The 19,836-nt window shown below is 46.0% G+C and overlaps 1 protein-coding gene across 1 annotated transcript in view; it reads right to left on the bottom strand.

Moving 5' to 3' along the window:
• Window positions 1–13,656: 13,656 nt before the first annotated feature.
• Window positions 13,657–19,836, bottom strand: part of LOC140467236 (cyclin-dependent kinase inhibitor 1-like) — a 20,011-nt gene continuing 13,831 nt past the window's right edge. Inside the window, exon 3 of the mRNA XM_072563468.1 lies at window positions 13,657–14,405. Coding sequence (XP_072419569.1) covers window positions 14,350–14,405 — 56 coding nt within the window. The 3' untranslated portion in view covers window positions 13,657–14,349. The remainder of the gene's footprint in view (window positions 14,406–19,836) is intronic.

Raw genomic sequence — 19,836 nt, 5'->3', positions numbered from 1 at the left:
AATAGGGTAGTTATGGTAGGGGATTTTAACTTTCCAAATATCGACTGGGACTACCATAGTGTTAAAGGTTTAGATGGAGAGGAATTTGTTAAGTGTGTACAAGACAATTTTCTGATTCAGTATGTGGATGTACCTACTAGAGAAGGCACAAAACCTGACCTACTCTTGGGAAATAAGGCAGGGCAGCTGACTGAGGTGTCAGTGGGGGAGCACTTTGGGGCCAGTGACCATAATTCTATTTGATTTAAAATAGTGATGGAAAAGGATAGACCAGATCTAAAAGTTGAAGGTCTAAATTGGAGAAAGGCCAATTTTGATGGTTTTAGGCGACAACTTTCGAAAGCTGATTGGAGGCAGATGTTCACAGGTAAAGGGACGGCTGGAAAATGGGAAGCCTTCAGAAATGAGATAACGAGAATCCAGAGAAAGTATATTCCTGTCAGGGTGAAAGGGAAGGCTGGTAGGTATAGGGAATGCTGGATGATTAAAGAAATTGAGGGTTTGGTTAAGAAAAAGAAGGAAGCATATGTCAGGTATAGACAGGATAGAGCGAGTGAATCCTTAGAGTATAAAGGCAGTAGGAGTATACTTAAGAGGGAAATCAGGAGGGTAAAAAGGGGACATGAGATAACTTTGGCAAATAGAATTAAGGAGAATCCAAAGGGATTTTACAAATACATTTAGGACAAAAGGGTCACTAGGGAGAGAATAGGGCCCCTCAAATATCAGCAAGGCGGCCTTTGTGTGGAGCCACAGAAAATGGAGGAGATACTAAACGAGTATTTTGCATCAGTATTTACTGTGGGAAAGGATATGGAAGATATAGACTGTAGGGAAATAGATGGTGACATCTTGCAAAATGTCCATATTACAGAGGAGGAAGTGCTGGATGTCTTGAAATGCATAAAAGTGGTTAAATCCCCAGGACCTGATCAGGTGTACCCGAGAACTCTGTGGGAAGCTAGAGAAGTGATTGCTGGGCCTCTTGCTGAGATATTTGTATCATCGATAGTCACAGGTGAGGTGCCAGAAGACTGGAGGTTGGCAAACGTGGTGTCACTGTTTAAGAAGGGTGGTAAAGACAAGCCAGGGAACTATAGACCAGTGAGCCTGACCTCGGTGGTGGGCAAGTTGTTGGAGGGAATCCTGAGGGACAGGATGTACATGTATTTGGAAAGGCAAGGACTGATTAGGGATAGTGAACATGGCTTTGTGTGTGGGAAATCATGTCTCACTAACTTGATTGAGTTTTTTGAAGAAGTAACAAAGAAGATTGATGAGGGCAGAGCAGTAGATGTGATCTATGTGGACTTCAGTAAGGCGTTCGACAAGGTTCCCCATGGGAGACTGATTAGCAAGGTTAGATCTCATAGAATACAGGGAGAACTAGCCATTTGGATACAGAACTGGCTCAAAGGTAGAAGACAGAGGGTGGTGGTGGAGGGTTGTTTTTCAGACTGGAGGCCTGTAACCAGTGGAGTGCCACAAGGATTGGTGCTGGGTCCTCTACTTTTTGTCATTTACATAAATGATTTGAATGCGAGCATAAGAGATAGAGTTAGTAAGTTTGCAGATGACACCAAAATTGGAGGTGTAGTGGACAGCGAAGTAGGTTACCTCAGATTACAACAGGATCTTGACCAGATGGGCCAATGGGCTGAGAAGTGGCAGATGGAGTTTAGTTCAGATAAATGGGAGGTGCTGCATTTTGGGAAAGCAAATTTTAGCAGGACTTATACACTTAATGGTAAGGTCCTAGGGAGTGTTGCTGAACAAAGAGACCTTGGAGTGCAGGTTCATAGCTCCTTGAAAGTGGAGCTATGAACCTCCAGGTAGATAGGATAGTGAAGAAGGCGTTTGGTATGCTTTCCTTTATTGGTCAGAGTATTGAGTCCAGGAGTTGGGAGGTCATGTTGCGGCTGTACAGGACATTGGTTAGGCCACTGTTAGAATGTTGCGTGCAATTCTGGTCTCCTTCCCATCGAAAAGATGTTGTGAAACTTGAAAGGGTTCATAAAAGATTTACAAGGATATTGCCAGGGTTGGAGGATCTGAGCTACAGGGAGAGGCTGAACAACCTGGCGCTGTTTTCCCTGGAGCGTCAGAGGCTGAGGGGTGACCTTATAGACGTTTACAAAATTATGAGGGGCATGGATAGGATAAATAGGCAAAGTCTTTTCCCTGGGGTAGGGGAGTCCAGAACTAGAGGGCATAGGTTAAGGGTGAGAGGGGAAAGATATAAAAGAGACCTAAGGGGCAACTTTTTCACACAGAGGGCGGTACGTGTATGGAATGAGCTGCCAGTGGATGTGGTGGAGGCTGGTACAATTGCAACATTTAAGAGGCATTTGGATGGGTATATGAATAGGAAGGGTTTGGAGGGATATGGGCCGGGTGCTGGCAGGTGGGACTAGATTGGGTTGGGATATCTGGGCTGCATGGACGGGTTGGACCGAAGGGTCTGTTTCCGTGCTGTGTATCTCTATGACTCTATATATTTACTGATGTGGAATAAACATTTCTTGTTATCTCACTGATTGGGAGAGCAGACTCAATGGGCTGAATGGCTTTCTCTACTTTGTTCCTATATCCTTAGAGTTATGGTATTTCCTGGCCATCGCATCTGGTAGAGTCGATCCCAAGCCTCTAATGAGGAGCTAAAGAAGGAATCTGCATAAATCAATGCCCTTGAAATTGATCAGTAATTACGTTGCGTTTTTGATCCTTTTTATCAGAACTGAGAATGTTGTAAGATCCGTGATCAGAAATGTCGTTGACTGCTTCACATTGTCTGCAATAGCAGAGAGACAGTGGCCCACTCTGTACAGTCAGACTTGTGTGACATTGATGGTCCAGGCATTATCTTATTAGAAGTTTTTTCACCAAAACTCATTCTGTCCATATTGTGGGTGACTGAAAGTTTCTTCATTCCAATAATTGGTTACTCAGTAATTACACTGTAATGATATCTTAGAAAAGACCAACACTTTGTCCTGCGTGAACTCCGATCATCATGTCAAAGCCATTGATACGATACTGTATTGTGTTATCGATGGGAAGTAATTAGAGAAATTGTCCAGAGTATTAAACAAAGAGTGATGCATGCTAGAGATTTGAAACAAAACCAGTTCTGATGAAGAATCACTGGACTCAAAACATGAACTCTGCTTTCTCTCTACAGATGCTGCCAGATCTGCTGAGTTCCTCCAGCAATTTCTGGAGGGGTTTTTGTCCGAGAGGAGCCGTCCTGTGATTATTATCCAGTCTGGACAGTAGGTGGCAGCATATTCCATTAAACCCTCCATTCACTGGCAGCACAGAAAGACTTGCATTGATATAGCACCTTTCACCACTTCACCAGGCCCCACAAAGGACTTTACAGTCACCGCTGAACTGTCAGAAACAGCAAGAGGCCACAGTCAGCACTGCGGTGTCTGGTGAATTCGGTTCAGTGTTGGCCACAACAGCAGCAGAAAGCCTGTCCTTCTTCAAATCACATTCTGGGATCTGTGATATCAGCTGGCTACATGTTCAGAAGCAAAACACAGCGTCTCTGTCAGTGCAGCACTCTTTTCAGTTTTAAACTCCAACTGCAGACCTGCCCTGCTGGACAGAGTTCAGTCAGTTGCCACAAGTTACTAGAGATTTATCTTCTTTCTTGTTTTCCCCCATTGATTGACAACCTCATTATCCCCTCCACCTATCCCTCACTATCCCCTTCCCTGCAGCCCTCACCAACCCCTCCCCCATGGCCATTGATTCCCCCTCCCCCCTTTCAATTTTGTCTCCTCCGAGCCCTCTGGATGCCCCCCCCCCTCCCCCGATCCCTCTGAGAGTAGGCTATTCAGCCCTTGAACTCCTCAATAAGATTCCAGCTGATCTGGCAGTAATCTCAAATCCACATTCCCCTCCTCCCACCCAATCCTGGATAACCTCTCAGCCCCTTCCCCTCACAAGGATCACCTTAACAGATATTTGACAGAATCTCTCCTTCAAAGGGGGGAGCGAGTGGAGTATCAAAGATCCATGACCGCTGCAAGAGAACGTCTGTTTTGAAAGGGTCTACCCCTTCCTTTTACACGATGACCTAGATTCTCCCAGGAAGGAAAGACTCTGTCTATGTCCATCCTGACAACACCTTACAACCAGGTAAAAACAATGACTGCAGATTCTGGAAACCAGATTCTGGATTAGTGGTGCTGGAAGAGCACAGCAGTTCAGGCAGCATCCAAGGAGCTTCGAAATCGACATTTCGGGCAAAAGCCCTTCCGAAACATCGATTTCGAAGCCACTTGGATGCTGCCTGAACTGCTGTGCTCTTCCAGCACCACTAATCCAGAAACCCCTTACAACTGCCAATGGAAGGCTCAATATTGAGTTCTCCAATTTCAAATAACCTCCATCCCCCAACTCCCTTCCCACCCCCTCCCCTCCCCCTCCCTTCCACTGCTCCCAGCCACCAACCAGATTCATTCCTCCCATTGACCAACCAGATCATGTCTCCTACCTGTCTTCACCCAACCTCACCACCCTACCCCCGGCGCCCACCCCCCTTTATCTGCAACTCCCCCCACACCCACCCCCAGTCCTGAAGGAAGGTTATACCTGAAATGTTGATCTCTCCACCTCCCGATGCTGCCTGACTTGCTGTGTTCTTCCAGCCTCCTGCCTGTCTACGAGGGAGTGCAATGGTGTTTCCCCTATGGAGGCTGGGGTTATGGGGGAGGTGGAAAATGAGTGTTTTGTATCGATGGGGAAGGTGGTGCTGCCAAAGCAGCAGTAAGTGAGGAGGGAGTGGTGTCAGTAAATAAGAAAAGAATTGGTAAAGAGGAAGAACTGAAAAGCTTGGGGTGGGGTGGGGGGGGGGGGGGCAGGTTGGAAGAGGTGAGGGCAGAGGGTGGGAGATAGGTCAGGCACAGCTGAGGGTCCAGTCAGCCAAGGCTGAGGAAGCAAGTGACCATTTCAGAGGACCCACTGCCAGAAGGTGGCATTGGCAGAACAGGGTGCAACAGAGACAGAGGAACTGGGAGAGTGGGATGGAGTCCTTATGGGAAAAGGGATGTGAGGATTTATAGTCAAGGTAACTGTGGGAATCGGTGGGTTTGGAGTGGAGATCAGTGGCCAGCCTATCCCCAGAAATGGAAGCAGAGATGGCGAGCAAGGGAAAGGAGGACTCTGCCATGGTGAGAGTGGGATGGAAATCAGTTTATCAATTTCGCTTCTGTTTCAATTCCAGGCGAAGCAGCAATGATGATGTCATTGATGTATGTACCACACAAAGAGTTGTGGGTGGGGGGCCTGAGTAAAGCTGGAACAAGGAATGTTCCACACTCCCACAAAGAGATAAACAGAACTGGGGCCCATGCAGCTCCCCAGGGACACAGCTTTGACCTGAAGGAAATTAGAGGAGTTCTTGGAATTCTCACTCCCCCCCCACCCCCTCCTTCTCCCACTTCATCACAAATACCAATTCTTCCTCACAATTAACAGCTCCGATAAAGAATGACCAGACTCGAGCCGTTAAGTGTGCTTTCTTCTCACAGATGCTGCCAGACCTGCTGAGTTTCTCCAGCAATTTCTGATTTTGTTCCCTCGCTTCCAGTCCTCCTTTAGAAACAGAAGAGGTGCCAGGAATAGAAGAACTACAAATATTCCACTCTTATCGGAAACCACCAGAGGAATACACCCAAAAATCAGAAGGCAGTCAGTCTAACTGGGACAAATTAACTGCCACTTAGAAACTATGAGTTAGAGACTGAGTTGGTGAAAAGTTGACTAACTTGAGATTTCTTTTGACTAAATACCAGGAAGGGTTGGGAAGTGCCATCCTGTTGACAGTGGGTGTTATAAACTTTCAAAAGGCCTTTGATAAACTTGTTGCAAAGTTGAACTGTCAGTGACGGCCGCAGTTAAAACGTTGACGACAGAGTAGAAGCAGAGTATGGTGTTTAATTTTAGGGTCACAGGGAAGTCGAACTTTACTTCACTCATTCATGGGAGCATCACTGGCTGGGATATAGAACTGTGGAGTACAGGAATGTGCCCTTCAGCCCACAATGTTGTCCCGAACATGACGCTGAACTAAACAAATCCCTTCGGCCTGCCCTTGTTCCGTATCCCTCCATTCCTTGCACATTCATGTGCTTATCTGAAAGTCTCTTAAATGCCCCAGTCCAGGATTTTTTTTGCCTATCCTAATTCTACCTTGCTAGGCCATTTTAGGGGGTAGTTGAGAGCCAGCCACATTGCCGGGGGCCTGGAGTCCCATGTCGGTCCTAGAGAAGGGGAAGATGGGTTTTGTACAACAATGGATGGTGGTTACCATGTCAGTAGCTTCACGTTTCTTGAAGTTACAGTTCCCCAGTGTGGCTAGGTGACCAGCGGGAGAAATGGCGAGCTTAAGAGCTACAATCGAGCATGCTGGGAATTTTGCTCAAGCTAGTGTAATCTCTGACTTCAAGTTAAAACTGCAGCCCGGGCATGTTGGGACTTGTCCTGTAGGCTGTCACCAGCAATTTCCCATGCTGACCAAATGAGAGCAGTTTCATGTTGGTCTGCGAAATACACTGGCGCCGTGTTAGCTTGGACGTATGGAATGTGGCTGTTTTGTGCAAACATTTGGGAGTTGTTTACCAGTAAACCCCATTGGCTGGCATTGAACAATGTGACCAGGTTTCAATCAATTCATTGGCTGAGTACTAGAGAAGTTTCTGGATAGTGAGTACACTATGGGGTGAAAGTTACCAGCACAAAGGATTTTACAGGAGTGAGAACTTTGTGACCAACATTTGAGAAGCACATACCCCGAAGTTATCTTCAGAGAAGACAGAACACCATGAGGCAAGATCTATACTAAGAGCAAACATTGGCTACTGCACAGTGGTATTTCTTTCAAGCTAAATTTATAGACTTAGGGTCAAATGTAGATTATGTTAAAGTGAGATAAAGTGAAGTTAGATAAAATGAGTTAAAGTTGAAATTAAGTTAGATGACAAAGTAAATGTTCCAATGAGTGTATGTTTGATATTGAGTTTTGGTACCTAGAGAGTTACATAAAAATGTTAAAAATCACACAACACCAGGTTATAGTCCAGGTTTTTTTTGGAAGCACACTAGCTTTCAGAGCGATGCTTCTTCATGAGGTATCCAAAACATAAAAAAGGGTTTGTTTAATTAAAGTGGAATTGACTTCCTGTCTTTTGTCGGTCACAGTGGGAGAGGGTTGATCACTCCTTTCAGGTAACATCTTGGCATTTGAACCCCATAAACCCGGTATGAGGCTGTGGTTCTGGATTACGGTTCCAGTCGCAATATCATTGCACTCACATCTTCTCAGTATCCATCTGTGTTTCAAAGAGTCCATCTGGATATGTTTGAATAGCCTCCACTTGAGTTGACATGACATAATTTCAACGTTTACAGATCATATGAAACTCAAACAAACAATGAAGGGGGGAGTAGGAAAGAGTTCAGGGGGACAAATATAAACATGTGACATAGGCAGACACATGGGAAACGAATAAACTAAAGGAAAATACTGCAGATGATAAATATCTGAAACTAAAACAGAAATTGCTGGAGAATCTCAGGTCTGGTGGCAAGTGTGGATAGAGTGAGAGATAACATTTCAAACCTGAAATTACTTTTTTCGAGCAAATCATCTTTTACACAGAGATTTATGAATTTTAGATAGGAGGATTGAAGTTGAATAATTTTCCTTTTATTTATTCATTTGTAAGAAGCCGGTGTCGCTGTCTGGGCCAGCCTTATCTGCCCATTCCGAGTTGTCTTTGAGAAGGTGGTGGTGAGCTTTCACCTTGAAATGGTACAATTTAAAATGGTGCAGAGTCAAGTCTTCCAGCTAAAGATACACGTCTCTTTGAAGGGTGTGGGCAAGTTGACAAAGTGCTTAAAGGCAACAATGGGATTGTTCATTTTCTATTTGGTGATGTGGCTGAATTTTACTGGAAATCAGTGAGCTGTTAATTTGCCAGGGTAAGTATCTCATTCCCTCCTCTGTTACCTCACCCGCTCTCTCTGTTTCCACACACTCACCCTCGTGCTCTGCCACAGGGAACCCAGGAAACAGGGGTATTCAAGTCTTAGAATCCCTACAGTGTGGAAGCAGGCCGTTCAGCCCATCAAGTCCACGCCAACCCTCCAAAGAGAATCTCACCCAGACCCACCCTCCTACCCGATCCCTGAATTTCCAGCGGTGAATCCACCAAACCTGCACATCCCTTGACAATACGGGCAATTTAGCTTGGCCAGCTCACCTGACCTGCACATCTTTGGACTGTGGAAGGAAACTAGAGCACCCAGAGGAAACCCACGCAGACACGGGGAGAATGTGAAAGCTCCACACAGACAGTCACCAATGGTTGGATTCGAACCTGGGTCCCTGTTGTAGTGAGGCAGCAGTGCTAACCACTGAGCCACCGTACCATTTCAAAGACCATGGCTGATCTGGTCCAGGCCTAAACTCCTCTTTCATCTTACCTCACTCACTCCCACCCACTCACCCAATCCCCTCAACAATACTAACCCTTACTGTCCTCGTTACTGTCCACTTACTCACTCAGGACACATGCCCATCTCTTTGCCCATCTACACCAGCACTACCAGCTGTACTGCTCACTTGTCCCTCACTCAGTCCCTCCCTGTCTCCCCTTCCAGGAGACAATAGCCCAGTGTAGGGCAGAAAAAGCCAAGACAGATGGCAGGGTGACTAATCCACACCCACCATGAGGGGAGGGATTGGCAGGTGAAGACCGTTCCTGTTCCTGTGGGGATGCCAAAACCACCCCAACCTGACAAAACTGGCATCCACTGTTCTCTCCCATGACTCCCCCCCCCCCCACCCCCTCACTGTGAAAATACAATTAACAAGCCCAACCCTCTACCCCTCGTTCCCAACACATTCTCGCTGTCTACCCTCCTCCAGATACCAATGAAGGATGAAGCCCTTCACTTCAGGTGCCCCTTCTCACTGAGACAGGACAGTGCCCGCTCTCACCAGCTAGAATAGGGACTAAACACAGACCTGCCAGAAGGTACGACAATACGAAGAGATGTTAGAGTTATGTTAAGTGAAAGTGCTGGTTTAGAGCACTTGGGCCTACTAAAGGCTGAGAAATTGGTAATGACGATGACAGGGAAATGGCAGATATGCTAATCGATTACTTTGTTTCAGTATTCCCAGCAGAAAAGGACAATAGTTTGTCAGAAGTCCCAAAGGAGGATCAGGGACAGGGTCTAAATAAAATTAGCTGAAATGAAGAGAATAGAACAGCCTTAATTGTCACATAAACTCAATGAGCAAAGTGAACAGTGGATGTGTCACCAATTACAGCACCAATTTAGACACAAAAATACTTCAGCACAGCTTCCTTTCCAACAAGATTTGTTAGAGAAATAAAATGTCCAGCATTACAGGAAGGATTTCAGTACCACAGACCAAACCTTGCTATAGATGTGGTCATGGTGATGGGATCCACCACATCCTACATCATGCAGGTATAACATGTCACCTGGTCCACAATCTCTATTTTAATTAGTTGGCTCTTAATTTGAATTTTTAGAATTTTGACCTGGTCTTTTAGTTTGTAACCTATAAATATTTCTCCAATTTACCTTCAATCTGAAAGTAACCTATAATAGATAGTCAAATTATCACCAGCCAATGAACCTATGGTTTACCTATGCTGACACCATGGTGGGGAGGTGCATGGTGGCTCAGTGGTTAGCACTGCTGCCTTACAGCACCAGGGACCCAGGTTTGATTCCCTGCCTCAAGCTGTGTGGAGTTTGCACATTCTCCCTGTGTCTGCGTGGGTTTCCTCCAGGTGCTCCAGTTTCCTCCCACAGTCCCAAAGATGTGTAGGTTAGGGTGGATTGGCCATGGGAAATTGCCCACAGTGTTCAGGGATGTGTAGGTTAGCCGCATTTGCTATGAGAAAAGTGGGGTTTCAGGGATGGGGTGGGAAGACATTCAGAGGGTTGGTGTGGCCTTGATGGGCTGAATAGCCCATTCCACATTGTAGGGTTTCTATGATTTTGCACTGAGCCCCTGATCTTGGGCCTCAATTTATTCTGTTTATTAAAAACTTACAAACTATGAGCCAAAAAACCCCAAGCAAACAGTGTCTCTTCCCCTGTGCACTGAATTCCGACACTGCCTCCAATTTCCCTCGGTCCACTCCGGCCGCATCTCACTCTGGGTGGGATCTCTCCTTCCTGACCATGGTCAGCTTACTCTGTGCTGTTGGCCTTTCAGCTCTGGCTGAGGGGGCAAAGTGGAAAACTGCAAGGCAGAGATACTGTGGCCGTCCAATCTGAGGGAGTGCTGAGAGCCATGTATTGCTCCATTCCAGGCTCCATTGTGTTTCAGGGTAGAGACAGCATGGTGGCTCAGTGGTTAGCACTGCTGTCTCTCAGCGCCAAGGACCTGGGTTCAATTCCAGTCTCGGGTGACTGTCTGTGTAGAGTTTGCACATTCTCCCCGTGTCTGCGTGGGGTTTCCTCCCACGGTCCTCAGATGTGCGGGTTACGTGAACTGGCCTTGCAAAATTGCCCGTAGTGTTTAGGGATGTGTAGGTTAGGTGCATTAGTCAGGGGTAAATATAGGATAATAGGGTAGGGGAGTGGGTCTGGGTGGATTGCTCTTCAGAGGGTCAGTGTGCACTTGTTGGGCTAAATGGCCTGATTCCACATTGTAGGGATTCTATGAGAGTGAGTCCAAAACAGATGGACGTGTGGCACTGTTCTGTGTCAATATCACTCTGTAGACTATGTTAACTGTACACAACAAACAGGGTGGGTGCTTCAAGTATATTACCCTGTGTGAACATCAAAGGAGGGCAGGGCTCCAGGAGAATTACAGTCAGTTGAGGGGGAGGGGGGGTGGTAACATCACAATAGGTCAAGGGTCATGTTCAACTCCAGTCCCTGAGGCCTGGCCACTTGGGCCGACCAGAGTCTAGGCATCTGTATCCTTCCAGTGCAAGGGACTGGGCCCCAGTCAGTCTGACAATTACAGCTAGGTCAGCCAGACTGCTGTGGAGACATCTCCTGCCATAGGACAAAGGGACGAGCTGAGTCTGATAGAAGTGGATGGAGCAGCAGTCAATGGTGATGCAAGAGGAGGAGCTGAGGTGGCCCCAGTGAGTGAGTTGGAAGCACAGACAGTGGGAAAGGTGAGTGACCTGAGAGAATGAGGTGGGTGAGAGCTGGTGAGTGGACAGGATGCAATACTGAGCATTGTCGCCTCTGTGTGCAGTGGCAGAGTCTGACCGAATGGTGGTGCTGTGAGTGTGAGGAAGCAGAGAGAAGATGGTGGCACATACTCTTGTGGAGCGCAGAAGGTTAGTGACCTTCTTCCTGCTCTGCTGGGGCCAGTCCTAGCTCCCAACCACTGCAGGCAAACTGGAAACACATACCCAGGCATACGCGAACATTAAAAAGACCTGGCAGCCATAAGAGTGTCGACCTCTCCTGCTGCCACATTCCCAATAAAGGTGACAAACAGCCCAGTGGCAAAATTAATGAGTTAGAGAGTGGAAAATCGCCTGAGGATATTCACTTTGAGTCAAAAAAGGCCATGAAAGTTCACCAGACTGACTTTGGGATGGGAAGATGTTGAGGAAAGGTAGGCCTACCTTACAGAGAGGCAGAAGTGGGTACTGCAGATGCCTGGAGATCAGAATTTAGATCAGAGTGGTGCTGGAAAAGTACAGCAGGTCAGGCAGCATCCGAAGAGCAGGAAAATCGACATTTCGGGCAAAAGCCCATCGTCAGGAATCATGATGAAAGGGCTTTTACACGAAACGTTGATTTTCCTGCTCCCCGGATGCTGCCTGTCTTACAGAGAGTTTAGAAGGATGAGGTTTGACAGGGTTAATACTGGGTACAGGACTCTGTTAGGGGAGAGGCTTGAACATAGGCTTACAGTCCCAGAACGAAGGAGGCAGACCTGTGAGGCTGAGACAAGGGGAAATATCTTCAAAGGATTATGAATTTTTGATTTCTCTCCCCCCAGGGTTTTTATAGATGCTCAGTCATCAAGTCTATTCAAGTCAGAAATAAGCCGGTTTTTAAAAATAAATCGCAGGCTGGAGAGGCAGAGTAACTCCTGTCCCATTACCTTACAACATGGGGAAATTAGTTTTTTTTATGCTTATGGGACATTAAGATCTCAAGTCATCTCTCTGAAAGGATGGTGGGAACCGGTTCAACAATAACGCTTAACGGGGAAAGGTCAAGGGGAAACAGCAGGCCACTGAGATTCACTGGAGTGCCCTTCAAAAGGGTCAGGATAGTCCCATCCTGTACTGTATCCATTCTATAAAGGACAGTGGGCACAAACCCAAAGTAAAGTTAATCAATACAAAGTCAACCTTTATAATGTATAAAGAATAACATTTACAGGTGTCACGTGGTCAATACCCAACCAAATTCTGCAACGCGACATGCTACAGGTATTAAAGGTCGAAAGCAGCATTACCATCACAACCAAGAGTCATTCATTCCAAGTGCATAATTGTAAATTTTTTTAAAAATGTCATCAGGTTTGAAATATGCTTCTAATAAATACGTTGTGTGGATATAATACAAATATGGAATATTCCCTGATGTACAGCTGAGCAAAACTGAGGTTCGTTTCTCCTCGAGTTCCACAGTAACTCATCCTTTACAATCTCCCTCACACTGCTGGCATCAGACAAATTAGGGGCAAAACCAGGCCCACTCTGGCCTCAGGCCTGCTCCACCACTGAGCTGTTTACGTTTCAAATTCCACCTTCCCATCTACTCTCAAAGAGCTTTGACTCACCTGCAATAACCCTGGATTTCCCAATAAGAATCTACCTCCCTCTGCCTTAAATAAATTAAATAATCTCACCTCCACCACCCTCTGAGGGAGACAGTTCCAAAGTGGCACAACCCTCTTCCTCTCTCACACACTCCCCTTCTTTCCCTCTCATTCCTTTGCACTCTCTCTCTCTCTCACCATTTTGTTCCCTCACACACTCTCTCACATTCCCTTGTGGACTCTCTCCCCCTCTCTCCCATTCCTTCACGCAATCTCTCTCTCTCCTAGTCCCTCACACACTCACTCTCTCTGCCCCAATCCCTCACACACACTCTCTGTCCCAGACCCTCGCACTGTCTCTCTCTCTCTCTCTCTCTCTCTCTCCCCCAGTCCCTCGCACTCTCTGTCCCATTCCCTCTCTCTCTTTCTCTCTGTCCCAATCTCTCATACTCTCTCTCTGTCCCAATCTCTCATACTCTCTCTGTCCCAGTTCCTCACACTCTCTCTGTGTCCCAGTCCCTCACATACTCTCTCTCTCTCTCTCTCTCTCTCTGTCCCAGTCCCTCACAATCTCTCTTTCTGTCCCAGTCCCTCACACACTCTCTCTCTCCCAGTCCCCCCCTCTCTCTCTCTCTGTCCCAGTTCATTGCACTCCCTCTCTCTCTGTCACATTCTCTCACACATACTGTCTCTCTCTGTCCCATTCCCCCACACACTCTCTCTCTCCCAGTCCCTCACATTCCCTCTCTCTGTCCCATTCCCTCACATATTCTCTCTCCCAGTCCCTCACATTCCCTCTCTCTGTCCCAGTCCCTCACACACACTCTCCATCCCTGTCCCATTCCCTCACACACTCTCTCTCCCAGTCCCTCACATTCCCTCTCTCTGTCCCATTCCCTCACACTCTCTCTCTCCCAGTCCCTCACATTCCCTCTCTCTGTCCCATTCCCTCACACACACTCTCTCTCTCCCAGTCCCTCACATTCCCTCTCTCTGTCCCAGTCCCTCACACACACTCTCCCTCCCTGTCCCAGTCCCAGTCCCAGTCCATCACACACTCTCTCTCGGACTGTCCATTCCATTGATGTGCTATTAAATCGTGATGTCTCAGTGAGGTGCTGCTGCCTGTACCCAGTGGGTGACTGTCAGAATAACAGCTCCAACAGCTCCTTCACCTGAAGCAGGTGAGCACTGACGTGAGCCTGTCAGAGTTACAGATTCAGCAGGACTTTCAAACAATTTATCCCCGAACAACACCCAATAGCTCTTCAGAAAATCTGGCTCCAAGGGACTGATGGTGTATGTCCTTGTTCAGAGAGTCACAGCCCAACCTGCAGCCTGTATGTGAGCATTAAAGGCTGATGGGTCCATTGTCATTCAGGGAGGGCTCTGCTCATTAATATAAGTGCCTTTGAACTGCTGGTTACTGAACCAAGCGTCATAATTCTCCAAGGCACACTCGGTTTGTTACAGAGTGCCAGTGGTTTCCAGGGAACATGAAGAGAAATCAAAGTGACAGTTTTTCAGGTCTCCTGTTGGCCCTATGGTTTGGATTCAGAACCAGACGGTGCAAACCTCCTCTTCAATGTGTAGTAATCTGGGGGGCAGAAACAGAGAGGGAGAGGTCACCGTTAGTCATGACAGAACTGGGAAAGTAAACACCTTTATACAAGGAGAGATGGTGGTCATGCCTCTAGTCTAGAGCCCTTCAGACAATGCCATATACATCTCAGTGAGTGGATCTGTACAACAGCTTAACTCTATCAGGGCAACCACCTTAGAAAACATCTTCCCCAAGCACTTACCCTTAAATTGCTTAAACAAATATATATCATGTGCCACTATCCCTTCACTATCTCCCCCATCCACCACTATCTCTGTCGTGATAAATTCACACTGACTTTGGTGAAGGGGTGAGTTTTAGTTTGGTGAAGAGGGTTTGAACATCAATATCGGGACAAACGGTGGGGGGGGGGAGGGGGGTGGGGGGGGGGGGTTGGATGGGCTGGTTATCTTTCCTTTCATTCTGTGGTGATTCTGTACAAACTGGCTCACAGAGTGGTAGTTTATCGAACTAATCAGTGTGCAGGGGAGTTCGCCATCACATTCCCCAGAGCCTATCACTGTGGTTTTAGCCAGGGCTTCAACTTTTGCTGAAGCTGTGAATTTCTGCCCAATGGGCTGGGTAAGTGCAAATTTTGGTGCATGTATGGAGGAAATTTGGGGCAGCACGGTGGCTCAGTGGTTAGCACTGCTGTCTCACTGCACCAGGGACCCGGGTTTGATTCCAGCCTCAGGTGACAGTCTGTGTGGAGTTTACCCCGTGTCTGCGTGGGTTTGCTCTGGTTCAATCCCATCGTCCAAAGATGAGCAAGTTAGATGGGTTGGCCGTGTTAAATTGCCCCATAGTGTCCAAGGATGTGCAGGCTAGATGGGTTAGCCATGGGATATGCAGGGTTACAGGGATAGGGTAGGGGGTTGGGTCTGGGTGCAATGCTCTTTGGGAGGTCAGTGTGGACCCGACGAGTCGAATGGCCTGCTTCCACACAATAAGGATTCTATGAAAAAAAAAGTGTTGACTTTCAGCGATCAATCATCTCCAGAGCATTTTTGAATTTTTTCCCATGTCTGATGGGCGGATGAGTGTATCCCAGCATGCCACACTGTCTTTTAGTTGTGGTTTACCCAGGAGCCGAAAATTCTCCTGCGGGGTGGAGGATCAGTGCAGAGTTCCTCCAATCCAGTGAAGTCTTCGTTTGGAAACCTAAGGCTGCGTTGAACACCAGTGTCAGTGACATCGATTGGTTGGTGTTTCAGCTTTTGATGAGAGCTGTGAAGTCATCTTCTGGCTGACACATTTCATGGTAGTCAAGAGGGCAGCTTCGATAAAGTATTGAGTTCATCGTGGATGTAACCAGCATTGGCTTGAGAATCATTTCTGGGTTTTTGTATGGTTTTTGAACATGATATCCTTGTGATAGAACTGGACGTTGCTTTTGTTGTGTAGTTTTGGTTAACTCTACATCTCAGACAGTGACTCCAAGCATCAAAAGGTCCAAACCCTCTTAGCGTTGGTTTCTCATGTGACTATTTGGAATGCTTGTGAAGCCGATATGTTCTGACGATCTTCTGGAGAAAATTTGTCCTTTGTTCCCCAGATGCTTCTGAACCTCAGCTTCCAACAGTCTGGGTGGGCTATCACAACATGAGCTCATCCTTCGCTTGTGTAAGAACTGAAATAGATGAATCAAAGATCCCAACCACAATTCTGTCTCTAATTAGTTCCGGCTCCAAATTTACAAAATTCTCCTGACAACTGTGCTCTTTTAGCAAATCTGGTTCTTTTCATAATGATTTGGTTTTCATGTATAATAAATGCCAAATACATTTAAAACATCAAGGTTATCAATGTCCTCTTTAACCTTTTCTCTGTGAATACATGACCTGGGAATACATGTCCCACAGCATAAAGCAGTGCATTAACTTGTCCTGCTTGTGGTTTGCAGCATTAACCTGGAACAATTCGGTATCTTCTGAATTATTTTCTCCAGACTGGCCACTTTAATTCCACATTTGCAGATATCTATAGCCTTACAGAATCATAGAGCACTGAACCAGACCCTTCAGTCCAACCAGTCCATGCTGAACCTAATCCCAAACTAAACTAGTCCCACCCGCCTGCTTCTGGCCCATATCCCTCTAAACCTTTCCTAGTTGCGTACTTAGCAGAGTTTCCTTTAAACGTTGAAACTTTACTCCGTAATCGTTAGCCAACTGCCTGGAGGTGTAATAACTTGCTCAATTTTTGTTTATTTTAAATTGCTTACTTGAAATTCTGAAATTTTCTTATAAATTTATTTCAATTCTGCAATATCTTCAGCTCTGCAGCTTCAGTTCAATTATTTCATAAAATTTGTCAGAGAATTTCTGGCTTTAAGTTTTTTTTTATTTTAATTCTTGGTTTAAATAAAAGTTAAACGTTATTACAAGCTGATAAATTCTCAAAGACACATTACTTCAATAAAGGCTTAAAGTGTATGTCTTCAATTCTACTTTAACAACTTAAAAGGCAAATCATTTTCCAAAGTTTTTTTTTCTATAACTGAATTGTAAAAGTATTCTTGTAATAAAATATTAACAATTATTTTCAATCATTTGAAACATGTTAAAACGCTCATCGTTGGATCATTAAGTGTATTCAGAGCTGAGAACGACAGGCTTTTAGACAGGAATGATTATTGGGAAAAGGCAGGAAAGTGGAGTTATGGGTTATCAGATCAGCCATGATCGGATTGAATGGTGGGGCAGACTCTCAATGGGCTGAATGGCCTACTTCTGTCCCAATGCCTCATATTTCTTTTTCTAGAAAGTGGAGTAAGGTCTCTGAGCCTGCGGCTTGTCCACTTCGATTTCCCTCTCTTTTCTTTCCTGCTCACGTTTCTCAATTTCTTTCTCCTTATGATTTGGAGATGCCGGTGTTGGACTGGGGTGTACAAAGTTAACAATCACACAACACCAGGTTATAGTCCCACAGGTTTAATTGGAAGCACACTAGCTTTCGGAGCGATGCTCCTTCATCAGGTGATCGTGGAGGACGCATTTGTAAGACACAGAATTTATAGCAAAAATGTAAACCTTTTGTGTTGGGGAAAGTCCGGGTTCCCCGAGGTGTCTGTGTCCAGCGCAGATTCAAGGGCAGTGGCAGAGGTGAGTTTGGGCAAGTGCAGTAGCCCCGGGCACCACCAGCGGCACCTGCATTGGTGTGGACTCCTGGTGGCAAGGACATCAGTGGCGCTGAGATGGTGCTGAAGAGTGGGCAACTTCTATCCCAGCAGTGACAGTATGGTGAAGGGGACTTGTGCCTGGCCACCAGGTACAGGATGGAGCACCTAGCAAGAAGAGGGCATTTTCCCTGGAGCATAGGAGACTGAGGGGTGACCTCATAGAGGTTTATAAAATCATGAGGGGCATAGATAATGTAGGGCATAGTAAGGGCGTGGAACACACTGCCTACAACTCACCAACTTTAAGGGCAGTTAAATCGTCATTGGATAAACATATGGATGAGAATGGAGAAGTGTAGGATAGATGGGCTTCAGATTGGTTCCACAGCTCAGCACAACACCGAGGGCCAAAGGATCTGTACTGCGCTGGAATGTTCTACGTTCTAAGAAGGACTGTAAAGTTGGACCCTCTAGTCACTTCTTCATTTTTCTGTCTTAATAAAATAAACCAAAACATAGAATATAGTATTTTAAAATGGTGCCAGAGAGTGGTGACACTATACAATACTTTTCACTGCATTTTGTAACAAAATACACCTGAAAATAAAATGATGAAATTTGATTTATTTACTTAAGATTTTGATATAAAGAACTGAATGAACATGTTGGTGCCATTCCACTTGACGGTTTCTTACCCACCTCAACAAGTTGGATGTTCCACATCATTCCGGTTTTCCTTTTAAATACTTTCAATTGTACAACAAAAATTTTAATCCACTCCAAAGTAATTCTTTGGGAAAGTCTTCTGCCTTTGACTTATAGATTTAAATTTGCAGATTATGCTTCTACTTTAAAGAATTCCCTAAAGCATGGCTGTTCTTGATAAATGATAATTTATAATTTTAGTTATGATTTTCAGCCTATCCTAATGATTTTCACAGAGAAAAGATGTTCATTTTTAATAAAGATAATGATTTATGCCTTCTTGCAGCTTCCCAGCCAAGTATTGGTGAGGCTATGTTTGGATTACTATGTGCTGTTCTGGTCACCCTGCTATAGAGAGGATATTATTAAACTAGCAAGAGTACAGAAATGATTTACTGGGATATTACCTAACTGGAAGGTTTGAGTTATAAGGAGAAGCTGGGTAGGCTGGGTAAAAGCAAATTACTGCGGATGCAGTACCAAAAGAGAAAATGCTGGAAAATCTCAGCAGGTCTGGCAGCATTCGATGACCTGCTGAGAGTTTCCAGCATTTTCTCTCTGGGTAGGCTGGGACTTTTCTCCCTGGACTGTAGGAGGCTGAGGGCTCACCTTCTAAAATCATGAGGGGCACAGATAATGTAGGTGGCCAACAACTTTTCTCCAGGGGTAGGGGATCTTAGAGGTAGGGGGCACAGGTTTGAGGGGAGGGATAGATCCAAAAGGGTCCACAGGGACAATGTTTTTCAGAGGGTGGTGAGTGTCTGGAACAGGCTGCCAGAGGTAGTGAGGGAGGCGAGTACAATTTTGTCATTTAAGACACATTTAGACAGGTACACTGATGGGATATGTATAGAGGGATATGGACCAAACTCAGGCAAATGGGACAAGTTTAATTGTGGAAACTTGGCAGCACAGACAAGTTGGGCCGAAGGGCCTGTTTCTGTGCTGTAAACCTCTATAATTTTAATGTAAGTTAAATGTCCATCTAGGGACTGATTACTCCGGGAGCCTGATATTGCAGTCTTCTTTTCCAGTTTATCTCCTCGTAGCTTCCGTCAGATTCTCCCTGAGCTTCCCTGACTTTTGATTCATTTCCCTGTGTCAGTCTGTTCCAGTTTGCCAAGTAAAGGCTGTTGGCAGCTCCAGCCCATCCCGTGCAGACGGCTTGAGCATGACCACAGCTGTCTCAGGAGCTCTTGCTAAAACGCTGCTGGATTCAAAGGCACTTCCTTTTTGTTTTCAGTTGATTTTGTTTATCTTCTCCATTCCTTTCAGCTGACAGAGGCTTCCTGTGTTGCTGCTGGTGTCGTCAATCTCACAGGACATGATCAGTGTATTGTCAGAGGAGCCCAGGGCTGATCACTGCCTCTACGCCAGTCTCCTCTGGGCCGGGCTGAGCAGAAAAGCTGCTGGGAGCAGATTTCCCAGAGGGATATCGAATGGTGAATGGTGAAGGTCTGACCACTCTCATCTTCACCACACACTTGACTAACAAAAAGTTCAACCCTTTAGCCTGAAGAACCAGGAGAAAGTGAGGACTGCAGATGCTGGAGATCAGGGCCGAGAGTGTGTTGCTGGAAAAGCGCAGCCGGTCAAACA

Source organism: Chiloscyllium punctatum, chromosome 45 (assembly GCF_047496795.1).
Source record: "Chiloscyllium punctatum isolate Juve2018m chromosome 45, sChiPun1.3, whole genome shotgun sequence".
Lineage (NCBI taxonomy): Eukaryota > Metazoa > Chordata > Chondrichthyes > Orectolobiformes > Hemiscylliidae > Chiloscyllium > Chiloscyllium punctatum.
This window is presented reverse-complemented; position numbering and strand designations above follow the sequence as displayed.